The sequence below is a fragment of the Pteropus medius genome, unplaced genomic scaffold, assembly GCF_902729225.1.
Source record: "Pteropus medius unplaced genomic scaffold, Ma_sr-lr_union100, whole genome shotgun sequence".
Taxonomy (NCBI): domain Eukaryota; kingdom Metazoa; phylum Chordata; class Mammalia; order Chiroptera; family Pteropodidae; genus Pteropus; species Pteropus medius.
Window position 1 is genome coordinate 4,020,961 of NW_024348242.1, and position 13,582 is coordinate 4,034,542.

Below are 13,582 nucleotides of genomic sequence, written 5' to 3' on the forward strand. Positions count from 1 at the left end.
GCCCCTAAATTCCATGTAACTCATCTTTCAGATCTCCTGGGCTCAACTTTTATTTGTTTACTTTCTCTTGGCTTAACTCTTAATTATCTGTCAGCTCCTGCTTTTTTGTGTGTTTCATCTTCTCGCTTCATTTTGAGCTTTTATTTAAGCCCTGTCTATGGATTCTCCTTCCTAAATAGCTTGGAACCCGTCCCCTTCTCTCTCTTTCCACCCTGCTGGCTGGCGTGGCACAGCATCTCCCTCCTGGTCTGCCGCAGCAGCAGGGTGGGAAGAGAGAGAAGAGTCTGCTGTAGCCGCTTCCTAAGATGCCTCCTGCTTCTGGCCTAGAGGGTGCCAGCGTCTTTCACGCCTCCATGAGTTTGAATACACTGTCCAGAAGGTCCTTGTCCACCTGGCGATTTCTTTCTTGAGACTGAGCTTCACTGTCGTCTTTGTTACCTTCCTGCCTACGAAGTTCAGCATTTCCTTCTGTTCCCACAGCATGTTGTAGACATAGACTCTTGCTGTGATTTATATACTTCATTGTCATTTCTGTCTCAATGTGAATTTTTGGGGACCTGCCTGCCATCTAGCAGCTTCTCCATAAATACTGAATGAATGGGTCTCGTAGAAAATGTTGGTTTATATTTAGAAGAGAGTTGTCATTTTAAGTTTTTTATGTTAATATTTAATATTTCGTTCTAAAGATGGTGGAGCCAGGGCAAGATTTACTGCTTGCTGCTTTGAGCGAGAGTGGAATTAGTCCGAATGACCTCTTTGATATTGACGGTGGAGATGCGGGGCTTGCAACTCCAACACCTACCCCTTCAGTTCACCAGGTAAGAGTTTTCCAAAGCCTCTGTAGAAAGTACGTTTTTTCTCAACTTTAATTTTTATTTATAAAAGTAGGTGTTAATTAAGCCTTAACTTTAAATATGCATGTGGACATTATTATGTTGCGTGTTAGTCTTCATTCATGAGGCAGAAAACATTTGCAATGAAAATCAAGACATTTACTGTTTTGATATATATGTAAAAAACATAAGAGGTGATTGTTCAGGGTTTCGTGGGAGATGGTCGATCTCCTTAATAGTTGTCTTTGTAGTTTATAGGAACATTTTTGTGAGGTTTCACTAGACACATTCTCTGAGAGCAAAAATAAGATTCTGGTGTTAGTGTAGTTTTGCAAAGATGTTATGCTTGCAAAGATTGTTATTACTTTATACCTGGTATCAGTGATTTTACATTCCGTTTGAATGTAAAGCTTGACTTTTTTTTATTATAATGAAATAAATACCTCTCTTGTTCTTGAAGCGGAATTCACTGCCGTCATGCTTTCTTTCTTTCTTGGTGTTGTTTTCTCTCCAGTCAGTGCCACTTAGTACACTAGAACTAGGTTTGGAGACTGAAGCAGCAGTTCCTGTAAAACAAGAGCCAGAGACGGTGCCCACTCCAGCACTATTAAATGTTAGGGTAAGAATTATTTAGATTCAACATTACTGCTAAAGTAGTTTAGGATTGTAGTAAGAAAATAACCTTTAATATGAAACAGTTTTATCTCACTAGTTCTGCTTTTCACTACTCACTTCCCAATATTCTACTCTTCCCAATATCCTACTTTGTAAAACATTTGTTTCATTCTTATGGTAGTTATATTGGTCAAAAGAAAATTTGGATGAAACAATTTATTGCAGATGATAAAAAAAAATTCATGAAGTGAAGATAAACTATACATTATCCTCCTACCCTTTTCATTTTTACTTATTTCAGCTTTCATCCATTGGTGTATATAATTTTTGTGTGATTATAATTGTACTTTAACTATGGAGTTCCTCTGACCTTACCTTAGACACAAAAGCGAGTATGAACTTAAGCCTAGTGGTATGTAATTATTGGACACACTGGTTAAAATTTTAACTTGTCATAAATTATTATTTTTTAAAGTGATAAATAGTACCTAGAAGATTGCTGTTGTTGGAGTTTTGGAGAAATAACAGCCTAAGGAGGAAAGGAAATAAAAATATATTTAAATTTTTAAAAGTATCTCGGTTACACTTTAGTCACTTGTAGACGTGGACATACTATCTTCAAATCTTGTTTTGCTTTTTGTCCGGCTCCTACCCTCTCCCGTGTAAAAAAATGCTATGTAGCTTTGTTTTAGGCTCAAAGGTAGCACCCGCATTATCACCAGTATTTGTAATTTACTTGGCTGGATCATTTGTGTGCCATAGGAATTTGAAACTGTGCTTGGTGGTTTTATCTTGTCCTGAACGTTAGTATAGACTATACGATAACAAACAAAGCACTGAGCAGGAGTCATAGAATGTTAGAACCAGCAAGTGGTCCCTTGAGAGCCTGGGCCTCCAGAGGTGGGGTGATCGCCCTGAGGTTCTCCACCTAGTTGGGGCAGTGCTGGGATTAGCAATTCTTCCTGTTCCTTGTACTATATGGGGTTACCGTGCACCACAGCTTGCTTAGGATAGGCCCGTTTTATGTTTACTCTCTCTGACAGTTACATAAAATATCACACTACTATACCTTCTTTTCCTCAAAGTGGTGTGTTTGAACATGGTGGTTTATAGCTGATCATATTGAATTAAAAGTGAAGCGTCGATTGTTAGGTAAGAATAAAAGTCAGTTTTGGATTTTTAAGTGGCCTCCCGTGTTTATGGACATGGGCCACATCGGAGAATAAAGCATTTTTCAGTGGTGTGATACGTATGGTTTTCTTTTCTAGCAGCAGCCTCCGTCTACTACAACATTTGTGCTGAATCAAATAAATCAGCTTCCACCCTTGGGATCTACAATAGTAATGACTAAAACACCACCGGTAACAACGAATAGGCAGACCATCACTTTAACAAAATTTATCCAGACGACTGCGAACACACGCCCTTCAGTCTCAGCACCAGCAGTACGAAATGCCATGACCTCTGCACCTTCAAAAGACCAGGTTCAGCTGAAGGACCTACTGAAAAATAATAGTCTGAACGAACTCATGAAACTGAAGCCACCTGCTAATATTGCTCAGCCAGTTGCAACAGCAGCTAGTAAGTCTTTCTGTTTTCAGTGGTGTCAACTGTCTGCTTTTGGTAAGATATATCAGTGTGTTTTTAAGGGTTTGCTTCGGTCTTAAAAGAATCGACCATGAAAGAGGTAGTAACTTCGTGATTCTACACTTACAGTGTGTACACAATTCAAGAGAAGCAAAAATTTAGCAGCTTTAGCTTTGAAACCATGTGTGAAATTAACCAAGTGGCCTCATTGACAACATGAGATCGCAGTTTTATATATTGTGAACATTTTTCTCAGTCCTTTAAATCAGCGCTTCTCAAACTTGATGTGTTTATGAATCACTTGGGAATCTTGTTTAGAAATAATCGGATTCGGTAGCTCGGAGGTAGGGTCCAGATTCTGCAGTTCTGGTAAGCTTTCTGGAGGCACCGTTGCTGGTGGTTTTTGGGGCCATGCTCCTGGTAACAGGATTTAAACTGATACTTTGATACTTTGACTTTTACAGCCTTGTGATTTTGCCTGTCATTGGCCTCATTCCTTGCTGGGTAGTCGTGTTTTTAGTATATTCTCGTTTAAAATAAATGTAGTCTCATCATAAAATATTTCATTATATTTTTTTTGAAGAATGAACACCCATAATGCTTTTATTATAACAACTTTATTGAGATAAAATTTACATACCATAAAATTTACCCTCTTAAAATGTACGATTCAGTGGATTTTCATATGTTCCCAGTGTTGTGCAACTGTCACCGCTAGCTAATCCGTAATACCTAAGGATAGGTTTCAATTTAAAGTGAAAAAGGTCAACATGGTTTGATTACACTTTTTTAAAGAATTCATTAATGCATAAAGAATGTAGATTTTATAGTTAGTTTTTCTTCCCTGGAGTGGCTTTTTTGTTCCTTATTTATTCAAGACATACTGAGCGCCTGCTGTGTGTCAAGTGCTGCTCCGGGATTTTGAGGCTGTGGTTGGGAAGAAAACTGTTGAAATCTCTCCCTTCATGGAGCTTTCACTCTAGTGGAGAGAAACAGTAAGTTATATAGTATGTCAGAGGGATAAGTGCTCCAGAGAGAAATGAAAAATGGGAGATGGGGTAGGAAGAGGTTATAATTTTAAGTGGTGTTCAGAGGAAGCTTTGTATTTAAGGTAATTTTTAAGGGTAAAATAGAATTCATTTGTCCTTTTTTCAAACTTTGGCTATGGCAAATTTTAGTAATATCGTTTAAGAAACTGGTCTATGGCCATGCCACCCTGAACAAGCCCGATCCTGTCTGATCTCGGAAGCTAACCAGGGTCGGGCCTGGTTAGTACTTGGATGGGAGACCACCTAGGAAGACCAGGTGCTGTAGGCGTAAAAAAGAAGTGGGGGAGATTGTAAGCTGGCAAGGTCCTTGCAATCTGTGAGGTCAACCAAGAGTTTCTTCGCCTAAAAAAAAAAGAACTGAAAAATGTAAACTCGAGGGATATTCTTTCCTTCTCTTCTCCATTGAACTTGGTAGTGTTTGAGTCCCTGTCGTGTCGTAATACCATGATGGGCACTGTGGAAGGTGCTGGCTCTGACTTCAGTTACATCCTCATCTGACCACTAGTTCATAGTTTTAGCATAGGAATTGGGTATCTTTCTTTTTTTTTTTTTTTTTTTAAGTTTCTTTGAGATTGTTGTGTTTCTGGGTTAAGGTAATAGAATGGAGCTTCCTAGTGATTTATACTAGTATATAGCATCCCATCAGGGTCTTGGAATGAGGCATTGAGTATTGAATAGTTAATTCCCCCTTCCAAACAGCTGCTTTACGTTTCTGATTGTGGGAGATATATTTTAATATGCGATAGAGACCAATATATAATTTTGTAGCAGAATTGTCTGTTTAGAAGTTATAATGTGCTCACGTTTTAAAGTAGAGGGCCCGAGATATTCCAAAGGAGAGGGCAGGAAGTATTTTGTACAATGATGTGGAGCTAACTTTATCTTTAGTGACACATGAAATTAAAAATACCGGATAATCTAATCTTTATGTTTGGGTTTATTCTTGTGCCTTTAAGGCTATAGTTTTACTCTCACCATCATTGTCCAGGACTAACTCATCCTGGCAGCTAGGTGCCACTTGTAAAATCTTTTATTTTTTTAAATAACAAAACTTTATTATCTTACAGTTTTGTGAGTCAAAAGTCTAACACTGTTCTAGTAAGCTAAAGTAAAGATTTTAAAGCAGGACAGGTCTAAGTCATCTTAACTGACTTGGGACTGATTTCCATTTTCTGCCATGCAGAGCAGGACTGTGGCCCAGACCTAGCTGGGGTGCAGGGCGGCATCTAGAATGGCCCCCGGGAGGCTGGGGAGTGTTCAGCAGTTAGTAGAAGCTGCTTTTTGTTAAAATCTTTGGATTTGATGAGTAGAAAGACTGCTACTTTTATGTGAATGGCTTTCTGAGTATTCCACTTCTCGAATCAGCATCCACTTTCATCACTTAAAGGAGCGGGCATGTGCCATTGCGAGGAAAGAGTTTAGAGAGCACGGCAGAAAACAGGAGGAACGTGGAACTGACCGAGTAATATCTGGTCCAGTAACATCTCCCACGTCCAGTGTAGTAATTTTTAAAAGATAAAAGACTGCAAATCGAGGCCGTCCTTGTTTGGAACCCTGAGAAACTGTCATACTAGGCCAGGGCTGAAGAAGAAACAGAGTAAGTGAATGTTGGAGATAAGCAAACGTTTGTGTTGTAGGGAAAGGTTATCTTTTTACTGAGAGAGAAGAACATTAAAAGCGTGAAACTGCACGGAGCAGGCCATCGTGTACCTGGTTTCCTACCTGTGTGGGTGTTACCCCTCGGGAGCCCCCAGCCCTTTGGCTTCCTCTTTGGGTCCTTTCTGCTCTCTCACTCGAGCCCCAGTCCTGTTACTCGCTCTGTGACTTCTTCCCTGGCTCTCTTCTCTTTCTGTACTTTAATCCTAGTCATTTTGGAGTCCCAAGAGACAGGCCTGCCACATACTGCCTGTCTCGGTAGACTAGACAAGCTGTTATCAGTCCCCCCATGTGGTTTAGAACCACAGCGATCTCAAGAAGCCCAGGTACCAGGAGGCTCCGGGGTCCTTGGAGGGCGGGGCTGGCCACAGCGCTCTGCACTGCGTGGCCAAGCAGTTCCACTTCGGTTCCTGTTTGGAGTGAGGGCTTCTCATGCTGTTTCTGAAGAGTGTGCAAGCCGCTGGTATAGGAGAGGAAAGGTTCACTGTTTGGGTCTTTATTCTGAGGGAGGGAGGAAAACAAAGTTCTCCGTTTTTTTTCCTTCCAGAAATAATTATGTTGCCTTGAAAGTTAGTAAGTCCCATCAGCTCAGGTGAGATGGAGTCTGTCTTTGCGAGAGCACCAAGTTTTAATATTTTTCTAATGAACTGAGTAAAGTATCTGAAAGTAAGGCTCGCTCTTGGGATTTGTATTGAACTATCGAATAGTTCTGGTTATGGTGTCTTTTTGACGAATTGTTGCAAATCTTCTGTGCACACATTTCCTTTAAGGTTACTTGTTTTCTAAGGTTAATAATGTCTTCCATAATGGTACATAGCCACCTTTGACTTTTCATCCTTAAGCTTAATTTAAGTTAATGATAAGCAGATTGGTGTTTTTCAGTTTGTGAAGTGGGTAAACTTTATTGAATTTTTTTAAATTGTAGAAAAAGAAGTAGAGATTTTGTTCTGAAATGTAAATTGATTCTCCCTTTCAGCTGATGTAAGCAATGGTACAATAAAGAAAGAGTCTTCTAATAAAGAAGTAGCAAGAATATGGATAAACGACATGAAAATGAGGAGTTTTTCCCCCACCATGGTGAGTTTCAAAGCCTCATCTATGTTTTTGTGTAGTATGAAAGTACACTTGGCTAAAAGAGCTCTAATGTTACCCTCAGAAGACTTTGGGTGAAGATGGGCTACTCAGCTACATAAACTAATGAATAAGCATTAAATCTCATTGGAATAAATTAATATACACTAAACGTGATTATAACTTGCGTAGTTGATAGGATGGATGTAGTAATACATGCGGTATTGATATCCTTTTATTGTGAATCTCATCAGGAAAAAAAAAAGTGGAGGTAAGTATTTGGTAACTATGTTCATTTTAGGATTGAACCTAAATAAATAGCTCTTTATGAGCTGTCAGACCATATAACGGTCTAGGTATGAGTAATTGTAACTTTTCCTACATTCTGGAAATACTGGGCTTTGAGTCGGTTGATTCTATGCATTTTTTTAAGAACCACACTGCACGTAATACTGAGTGTAGGGTAGGTTTCTGCAAGTACCCCCGTTGCGTAAGCACACAGTTCGGCAGCCAGGCGTTGTCAGTAGTAAGGTGGGGCAAAAGGTACGTTGCAGTGTGCAGAGCAAGGTTACAGGTTCGGAGGAAAATGGGCGCTCTGGCCTGTGAAGAGCGTTCCGTGGCGGAGGTGTAATGGAGCCTGAGTGTGGACTGTGGGGACACCTTGAGAGGGAGCTTAGAGCAGTAGTCGGCACAGAGGACCTGGTGGTTGTCTGCTTAGGTGACATAAGCCAAGGTACTTGGTTTGTAGGAAGAAATTGGAATGGTCGCTCTGGGCTCTGCGGAGCGTCCCGAGTTGCGTTTGAAGGACTTGGACACTGGGAGTGGAGGGGCCTGTCCGCGATTCAGGATGAGCCGGGGTTGGGAAGAGGGAGATTGGGAGGTGAGTTAAGTGATCCGAAAGGGCGTTAACTAGGGTTCGACCTTGATTGGAAGGGTGAGGGGAAAGGAAACATAGAAAGTGAGATGACTGGGCTGGAATCCTTTGAGAGACAGCAGAGCAGCCCGTGTCTGAGGTCTTGGTGAGGACCAGGAGAACAAGTGCTGGCAGCGTCCCGTTCGCTCTGGTGGTGCGCCTGGAAAGTAGGAATATGCTTTTCTTCAAGAAATGTTTTATGCAGTTAGCGCTCAGGTTCATGGTCCGTCCCACGTTTGCCCGTAATGTGCCAGAGGCTCTTTGTCGTGCCAGCAGGCGAGAAACGTCTAAGAGAGTGATAACACATTATTAGCCCCTGCACCAAAACCATTTGATCCGTGTGCTTTGTTTGGTCTGCACAATATTTTGAAAAATTTTGAATCTGGATTTCTAGGTTTTCTTAAAAAATAGGAGTACCTGACAACTGTGGGCCCGCATTCTCCATCTAGTAAAATGTGCCTGGAGTTGCGTAGAGACGATCCACTTGGTGTGCTGGCCAGGCCTGCCCCCGGCACCGGTGTCCCTCTCCCCCATGTATCTCAACCGTACTCTTGGTGGCAGTTGCCATTTTACATCCAGCTGGCTTAGAAGTACTACCTGTGTGGTGCCTAGGTTTCGTGAGCCCCTGGCATTACCAGTTTACCCTCCAGTTATACCCTTGGTGTGTGCGTGGTTTCGTTTTGGTGGGGGAAGATGAGGAGGAGGCAGGACATTCAGCATGGTGTACATTCCTGTCTACAGGTGAGAGAAAGGTGTGAAGGTGCAGATGGGAGGACTCAGAATTGAAGTAATTTGCCCAAGGCCATACAAATAAACAACAGAATTGGGATTTATGTGTTTCTTTGGCCAACCCCATTTTGTCTCCAATTTCTGAAATAGGGTTTCATTTTGGCATGCTTTCTGAGGACATTTCGGGGATTTTTCGGATTTTTTTCTGAGGACTCCATGGCTTGGTGTTGACAGGGTGTTTATCTCCCACCTCCCTTTTCCTTCTCACATTTACCGAGCATCTGAGCGCCATCATGGTCCATTCTAGACTGAAAAGAAGGCAAGCCTGCCCTGACCGGGTGTCATCATCTTTGGCTTTACCTGTAGATTCCGACTGGGTTTTGTTTCTCGTCCTTGCTTCTCGGTGTGCTGGGTCGCACAGCTGCTTCTCACAGTCTTCCTTGAAGAAGCACACGTTAACAGAGCTTTCCAGATGGTTTTACTGGTGTGAGAAGAGGCTCGTTCAGGGGCTTCCTCTTTCTCTCTCCCTCCTTACCTCACCCCTTTAAGATTCCGTGGAGAAACACAAGGACACATGTGACTGTGGTGACCATTTGCTCAGTTTGCCTGGGACGGTCTGGGTTTATTTGTGTTTTCCTGGCGAAGTTACTAACAGCTCCCCATTGCACTGTCAGATAGATGGACCAAGGTTTGGAGAGTAAATGATATGGCATCCTCTGTATATAGTTGCGAGTGTGGAGACACAGATGTTTGAAGTAAATTCCCTGTTCTTCAGAAGAACCTTTAAACTCCAGAGTTTCTGCCCATGAGGCTGTAGGATGTGCTGCTGGGACTCATCTCTGTTTCTCCCCAAGCCCCTTCCTCTTCTTACTCCTGGAACTGGAGTGAAGAGTCAGGACTGAGGTTAGAGAGAGTGTGGGTGTCGGGGTGTGTGGTAGGCAGTACGAAGGGGAGAATAGTTGGAGATGGTGGCTGGAAGGTGGTGGAGCTGTGCGGCGGCCCTTTTGCGTGTGAGGGGTGAGCGTGGGGCATGGCTTGTCTGCGCTCCTCATCGGACAAGCGGGGAAGCTGCGGAGTGTGATTCTGGGGCCGTAGAAGTGGTATGTCGTGTTTCCAAGATCGAAGAGTGTGGGTGTTCCTGCAGAAGAGTCGTGTGTGTTGGGTGGTCCTCCAGTCTCTGAGATTAGAATTGCTAACGTGCTCTCTGTGTTCCAGAAGGTTCCTGTTGTAAAGGAGGAAGATGAACCAGAGGAAGAAGATGAAGAAGAGATGGGCCATGCGGAAACCTATGCAGAGTATATGCCAATAAAATGTATGTCTTCGGGGTTTTTGTCAGAATAATGAAAGACTTGTAGGTTCCTCTTGAATTTAAATAACTTTCCCGCACGCATCATTATCTACTAGGACCTATCGATGTTGGATGCCTCAGGATTCGACAAGTTTGGGCTTTGTAATATTTTAAACTAAAACATGTTTTTAAATACCTACTTGAAAATTTTACTGCGGCTTTTATTTTTTTCCTACACAAATTTAGAACTTCGTTTTAGGTTGAAGTCTTAAAACCAAGAATAAAAGCTTGAGTTTTACTTTGTTTCACGTTACTTTTGCTTATATTAGCAACAATTTTAAAATCATACAGAATTGCAGAGATGTAAATATGCAATCTTAGATTTATATAGTTTATACAGCTTAGCTAAAATCATAAAAATGTGGGAATCTTAAGACATGCTGTTTGAATTCACTGGTTTACATTAACACCATTTCTGCCTTTTTTCCCATAATGACTATGGAAATTAATAATTTGTACCTTTTGTATAAAAATTTTTACTTTTTCATTACATAGGGGTAATGAGATTTAAAAATATATGTGTAGAAATTTTCTTTTATATATTTTAGGTTTTTGTAAAAAGCCACTCATAATACCACTTAATGTAAAAATTTCTGTTTACCAACCATGTATGGACATACTTTTCTGGTCACTTAAAATGAACTTTAGATTGCGGTATCTGAAATATTATTATGTCCCTTCCTCCAATAATAGTCTTCACACAAAAAAAATTTGAAAGCTTACCGATGGCCCTTTAAACCAGAGGTAAGCGGAGTAAATCTGGATCACTGCCTGTCTTTATAAATAAAGTTTTTATTGGAACCCAGCCATGCCATTGTTTTATTGGCTATGGCTACTTTTTTACCCTGCTACAACAGCAGTGTTCACTAGTTATAAAAGAGACCAGATGCCCCACGAAGCCGAGATTTACTGTCAGGCCATTTATAGAAAAAGTTTGCCGACCGCTATTTTAAATTATATTCACATTATACATTTTGGGAAATTGGTTACTGTTTAATTTTATAGCCAAGATTTCTTTTGCAGTATCTTTCAAGATGAAATTATATTGCAAACTTTTTTCACTGAAGTGAATGATTCATTCAGATAAACTGAATCTAGGATTATGTTCAGTTACTACTGGAGAATCTGGTGGTATGCACTAAGTGGGTATTTTTCTGAATCTTTTTATCAGCAAGTCTCTAAAGCATAAGTAGTTGATTAAATAGGTCATTTTAGTCAGATCTAAACAGTACATTACTAGAAAAGTCGATGACCTTTTCTAGAATCCTGGAGTATCTTTTTATATTTTCTCTGTCATGGGAATAATGTTGTAATATGAAAAAAACTGGAAGTACTACCTAGAATAATTAAAACGAAATATTTTTAAATTTTCGTTTAGTGAAAATTGGCCTTCGTCACCCAGATGCCGTAGTGGAAACTAGTTCCTTGTCCAGTGTTACTCCTCCTGATGTTTGGTACAAAACGTCCATTTCCGAAGAGACCATCGATAACGGCTGGTTATCAGCGTTACAGCTTGAGGCGATTACGTACGCCGCCCAGGTGAGCAGTGGCATTTTCTAACTGCATACTTTATCTTTCAGTCTTACTCCATATAATTGTTTTAGTCGAAAGGGACGTTTTCCTTCAATGAAAGACTTGCGATTGTGCTTTTTATAGAAGTTTTATGTGTTAGAAAATTCAACAGTGGTAGCACGGATGTGGGGAGTACATTGCTAGTGGAAATGACAAAATGTCATAACCTTTTGGAATCATTGGGAATATGTGTTAAAACTACAAATACATGCATCCTTTGGCCTGAATTTTGTCACTGGGGGGTCTGTCCCATAGAACTATTAGGTGAGAACGAACAAACGCACACACACAAAGCTATTTGTTGCAGCTTTTACACCCAGTGGCTGAAAGCTAGAGCAGCTTCGAAAGCCCACACCCTTGGAGTGACCGAATAAACTGTGGCGTTAACTATGCAGGTGCTGTACCCGCTCTCAGAATGTGAGTTAGAGTTAGGCCAGTTGTTTTCAAAGGATTTTTGTCATTCTCTGTCTTTGTAAAATAAGTAATGGCCAAACAGCCGACCATCCCTCATGTTCATGTGTGAGGTGAAAGTTTGTATTCAGTCGTGCCAGTGTCGAAAGGGCTGTGGAAGAATGCTCGTCAGCTTACTAATTTTAGTGACTTGGAACAGATGAGAATGTATGTTAAATACAAAGCAAGTATCTGTACTAAGCTAAACTGAGTAGCACGTGTATAAACGTAGGTCATGTTATCACAGACCTGAAACGACAGGAAAGACCAATCACCTAACTAGCGAAAGGAGTAGATTAATTGCCACCTTTTTTCCCCCCAGCAACATGAAACCTTCCTGCCCAATGGAGACCGCGCTGGCTTCTTAATAGGCGATGGTGCTGGTGTAGGAAAAGGAAGGACAATAGCAGGAGTCATCTACGAAAATTATTTGCTGAGCAGAAAAAGAGCGCTGTGGTGAGTGTTGGGGACCCGCCGCGGAGGCCTTCGCACCGCAGTCACTCAGCGTGCGGCCTGGGCTTTAGGGAGGGGGCGCTGTGTTTGCGAAGTCTCAAGGCCTAGTTTTATTTATTCTTGAATACTGCCGGAGTGATGGAATTTGCGTTTAACTCGTGTTTTTCTTTTTTCTTCCTTTTGTTGTGTGTGGCAGGTTTAGTGTTTCAAATGATTTAAAATACGATGCTGAAAGAGATTTGAGGGATATTGGAGCAAAAAACATTTTGGTCCATTCATTAAATAAGGTATGAAAGTTTCTTGTTCAGTTGGTTATTCAATAAATATTACTCATCTGTGAGGTGAGAATAATAAGTTTCTACTTCTTATGACTGTTAAATGAGTTATGTCACAGAAAGTCTGGTGAGTGCTAGCCACTGTTGCTTTGCGGGTTACTGTATGTCAGATACTGTGACAGGTAGGGTTATGTAGTGACAAACAAAAAATAGGTGTTGTCTCTGTTGTCATGGAGTTTATTCTCAGTCTTCAGTGTTGTTTTTGTCTTTGTTTCTGAGGTAACTTTATATGGGTGAAACTCACAAAACCATAAGGGAGCAGTGTCATAAAGCTGGAGACAGGCGGTGTCCCCATTGTCGCATGTTGAGTTGTGGTTCAGAGACATCCACTGGACTCGTATACCTGTACTGTGTCTGCGTTAAGACACAGCTGTCAAGTGGAAGAAAATGTGCCTCGGTGTCTAAAGCACAGTTTAATGCGATTAGAATCTTAATGCTCATTTTTAGCAAATCTTGGTTCTCCTCCAACTGTGCACCAGTGGTTGGAGTTACATGGGTGGAATAGACAGGCCTGGTTCCTGCTAAAGCCTCCCTTCCTCTAGCCCTTTGAAACGAAGTAGGTGGCAGTCTTTTCCGCGTGACTCCTGAGCTGGGTCAGTGTTGCCTGGTACACCAGGGCCGTTTGGGTGGGCGAGTCAAGTACTATGGCTCGAGTGACTACTAACTGTTCAGAAAAACATGTAACTGGCATGGAGAATATTTTTGAATTTCGAGTCAGTGTAATTGAAGAAGGGCACATAAATTATTCATCGTAATTTTTATATTTCCCTCAAAGCAATTGCAGTGCTTTCCATATAGTAAGTATACGATGAATATTTGTAGAATGGATATTGTGATTTTTGTAGGGGAGTTTGATTTGTAATGTTTTTGATGATGGACTTTTTTGAGACTTTGAAAACTGGATCTTTGAACCATAAAGTTGTATGTGTACATGTGCGTGGCTGCGTCACGTGTGTATCTTGTGCACACCT

General features: G+C 41.1%; 1 protein-coding gene and 1 non-coding gene across 9 annotated transcripts in view; both read left to right on the plus strand.

The window, feature by feature from the left end:
* SBNO1 (strawberry notch homolog 1) overlaps nt 1-13,582 on the plus strand; it is a 42,959-nt gene that overhangs the window by 6,479 nt on the left and 22,898 nt on the right. For 2 of the 8 annotated variants that reach the window (XM_039879281.1, XM_039879285.1), the window contains exons 2-9: nt 687-818; nt 1,348-1,452; nt 2,717-3,029; nt 6,717-6,817; nt 9,669-9,765; nt 11,180-11,340; nt 12,146-12,279; nt 12,473-12,563. In XM_039879281.1, the coding sequence (XP_039735215.1) occupies nt 687-818; nt 1,348-1,452; nt 2,717-3,029; nt 6,717-6,817; nt 9,669-9,765; nt 11,180-11,340; nt 12,146-12,279; nt 12,473-12,563 (1,134 nt within the window). The remainder of the gene's footprint in view (nt 1-686; nt 819-1,347; nt 1,453-2,716; nt 3,030-6,716; nt 6,818-9,668; nt 9,766-11,179; nt 11,341-12,145; nt 12,280-12,472; nt 12,564-13,582) is intronic. The other 6 variants (XM_039879282.1, XM_039879286.1, XM_039879287.1 and 3 more) reach the window with 4 other exon arrangements.
* LOC120616144 (5S ribosomal RNA) lies at nt 4,234-4,352 on the plus strand. The gene has a single exon (XR_005656499.1). It is a non-coding gene; the product is annotated as a 5S ribosomal RNA (ribosomal RNA).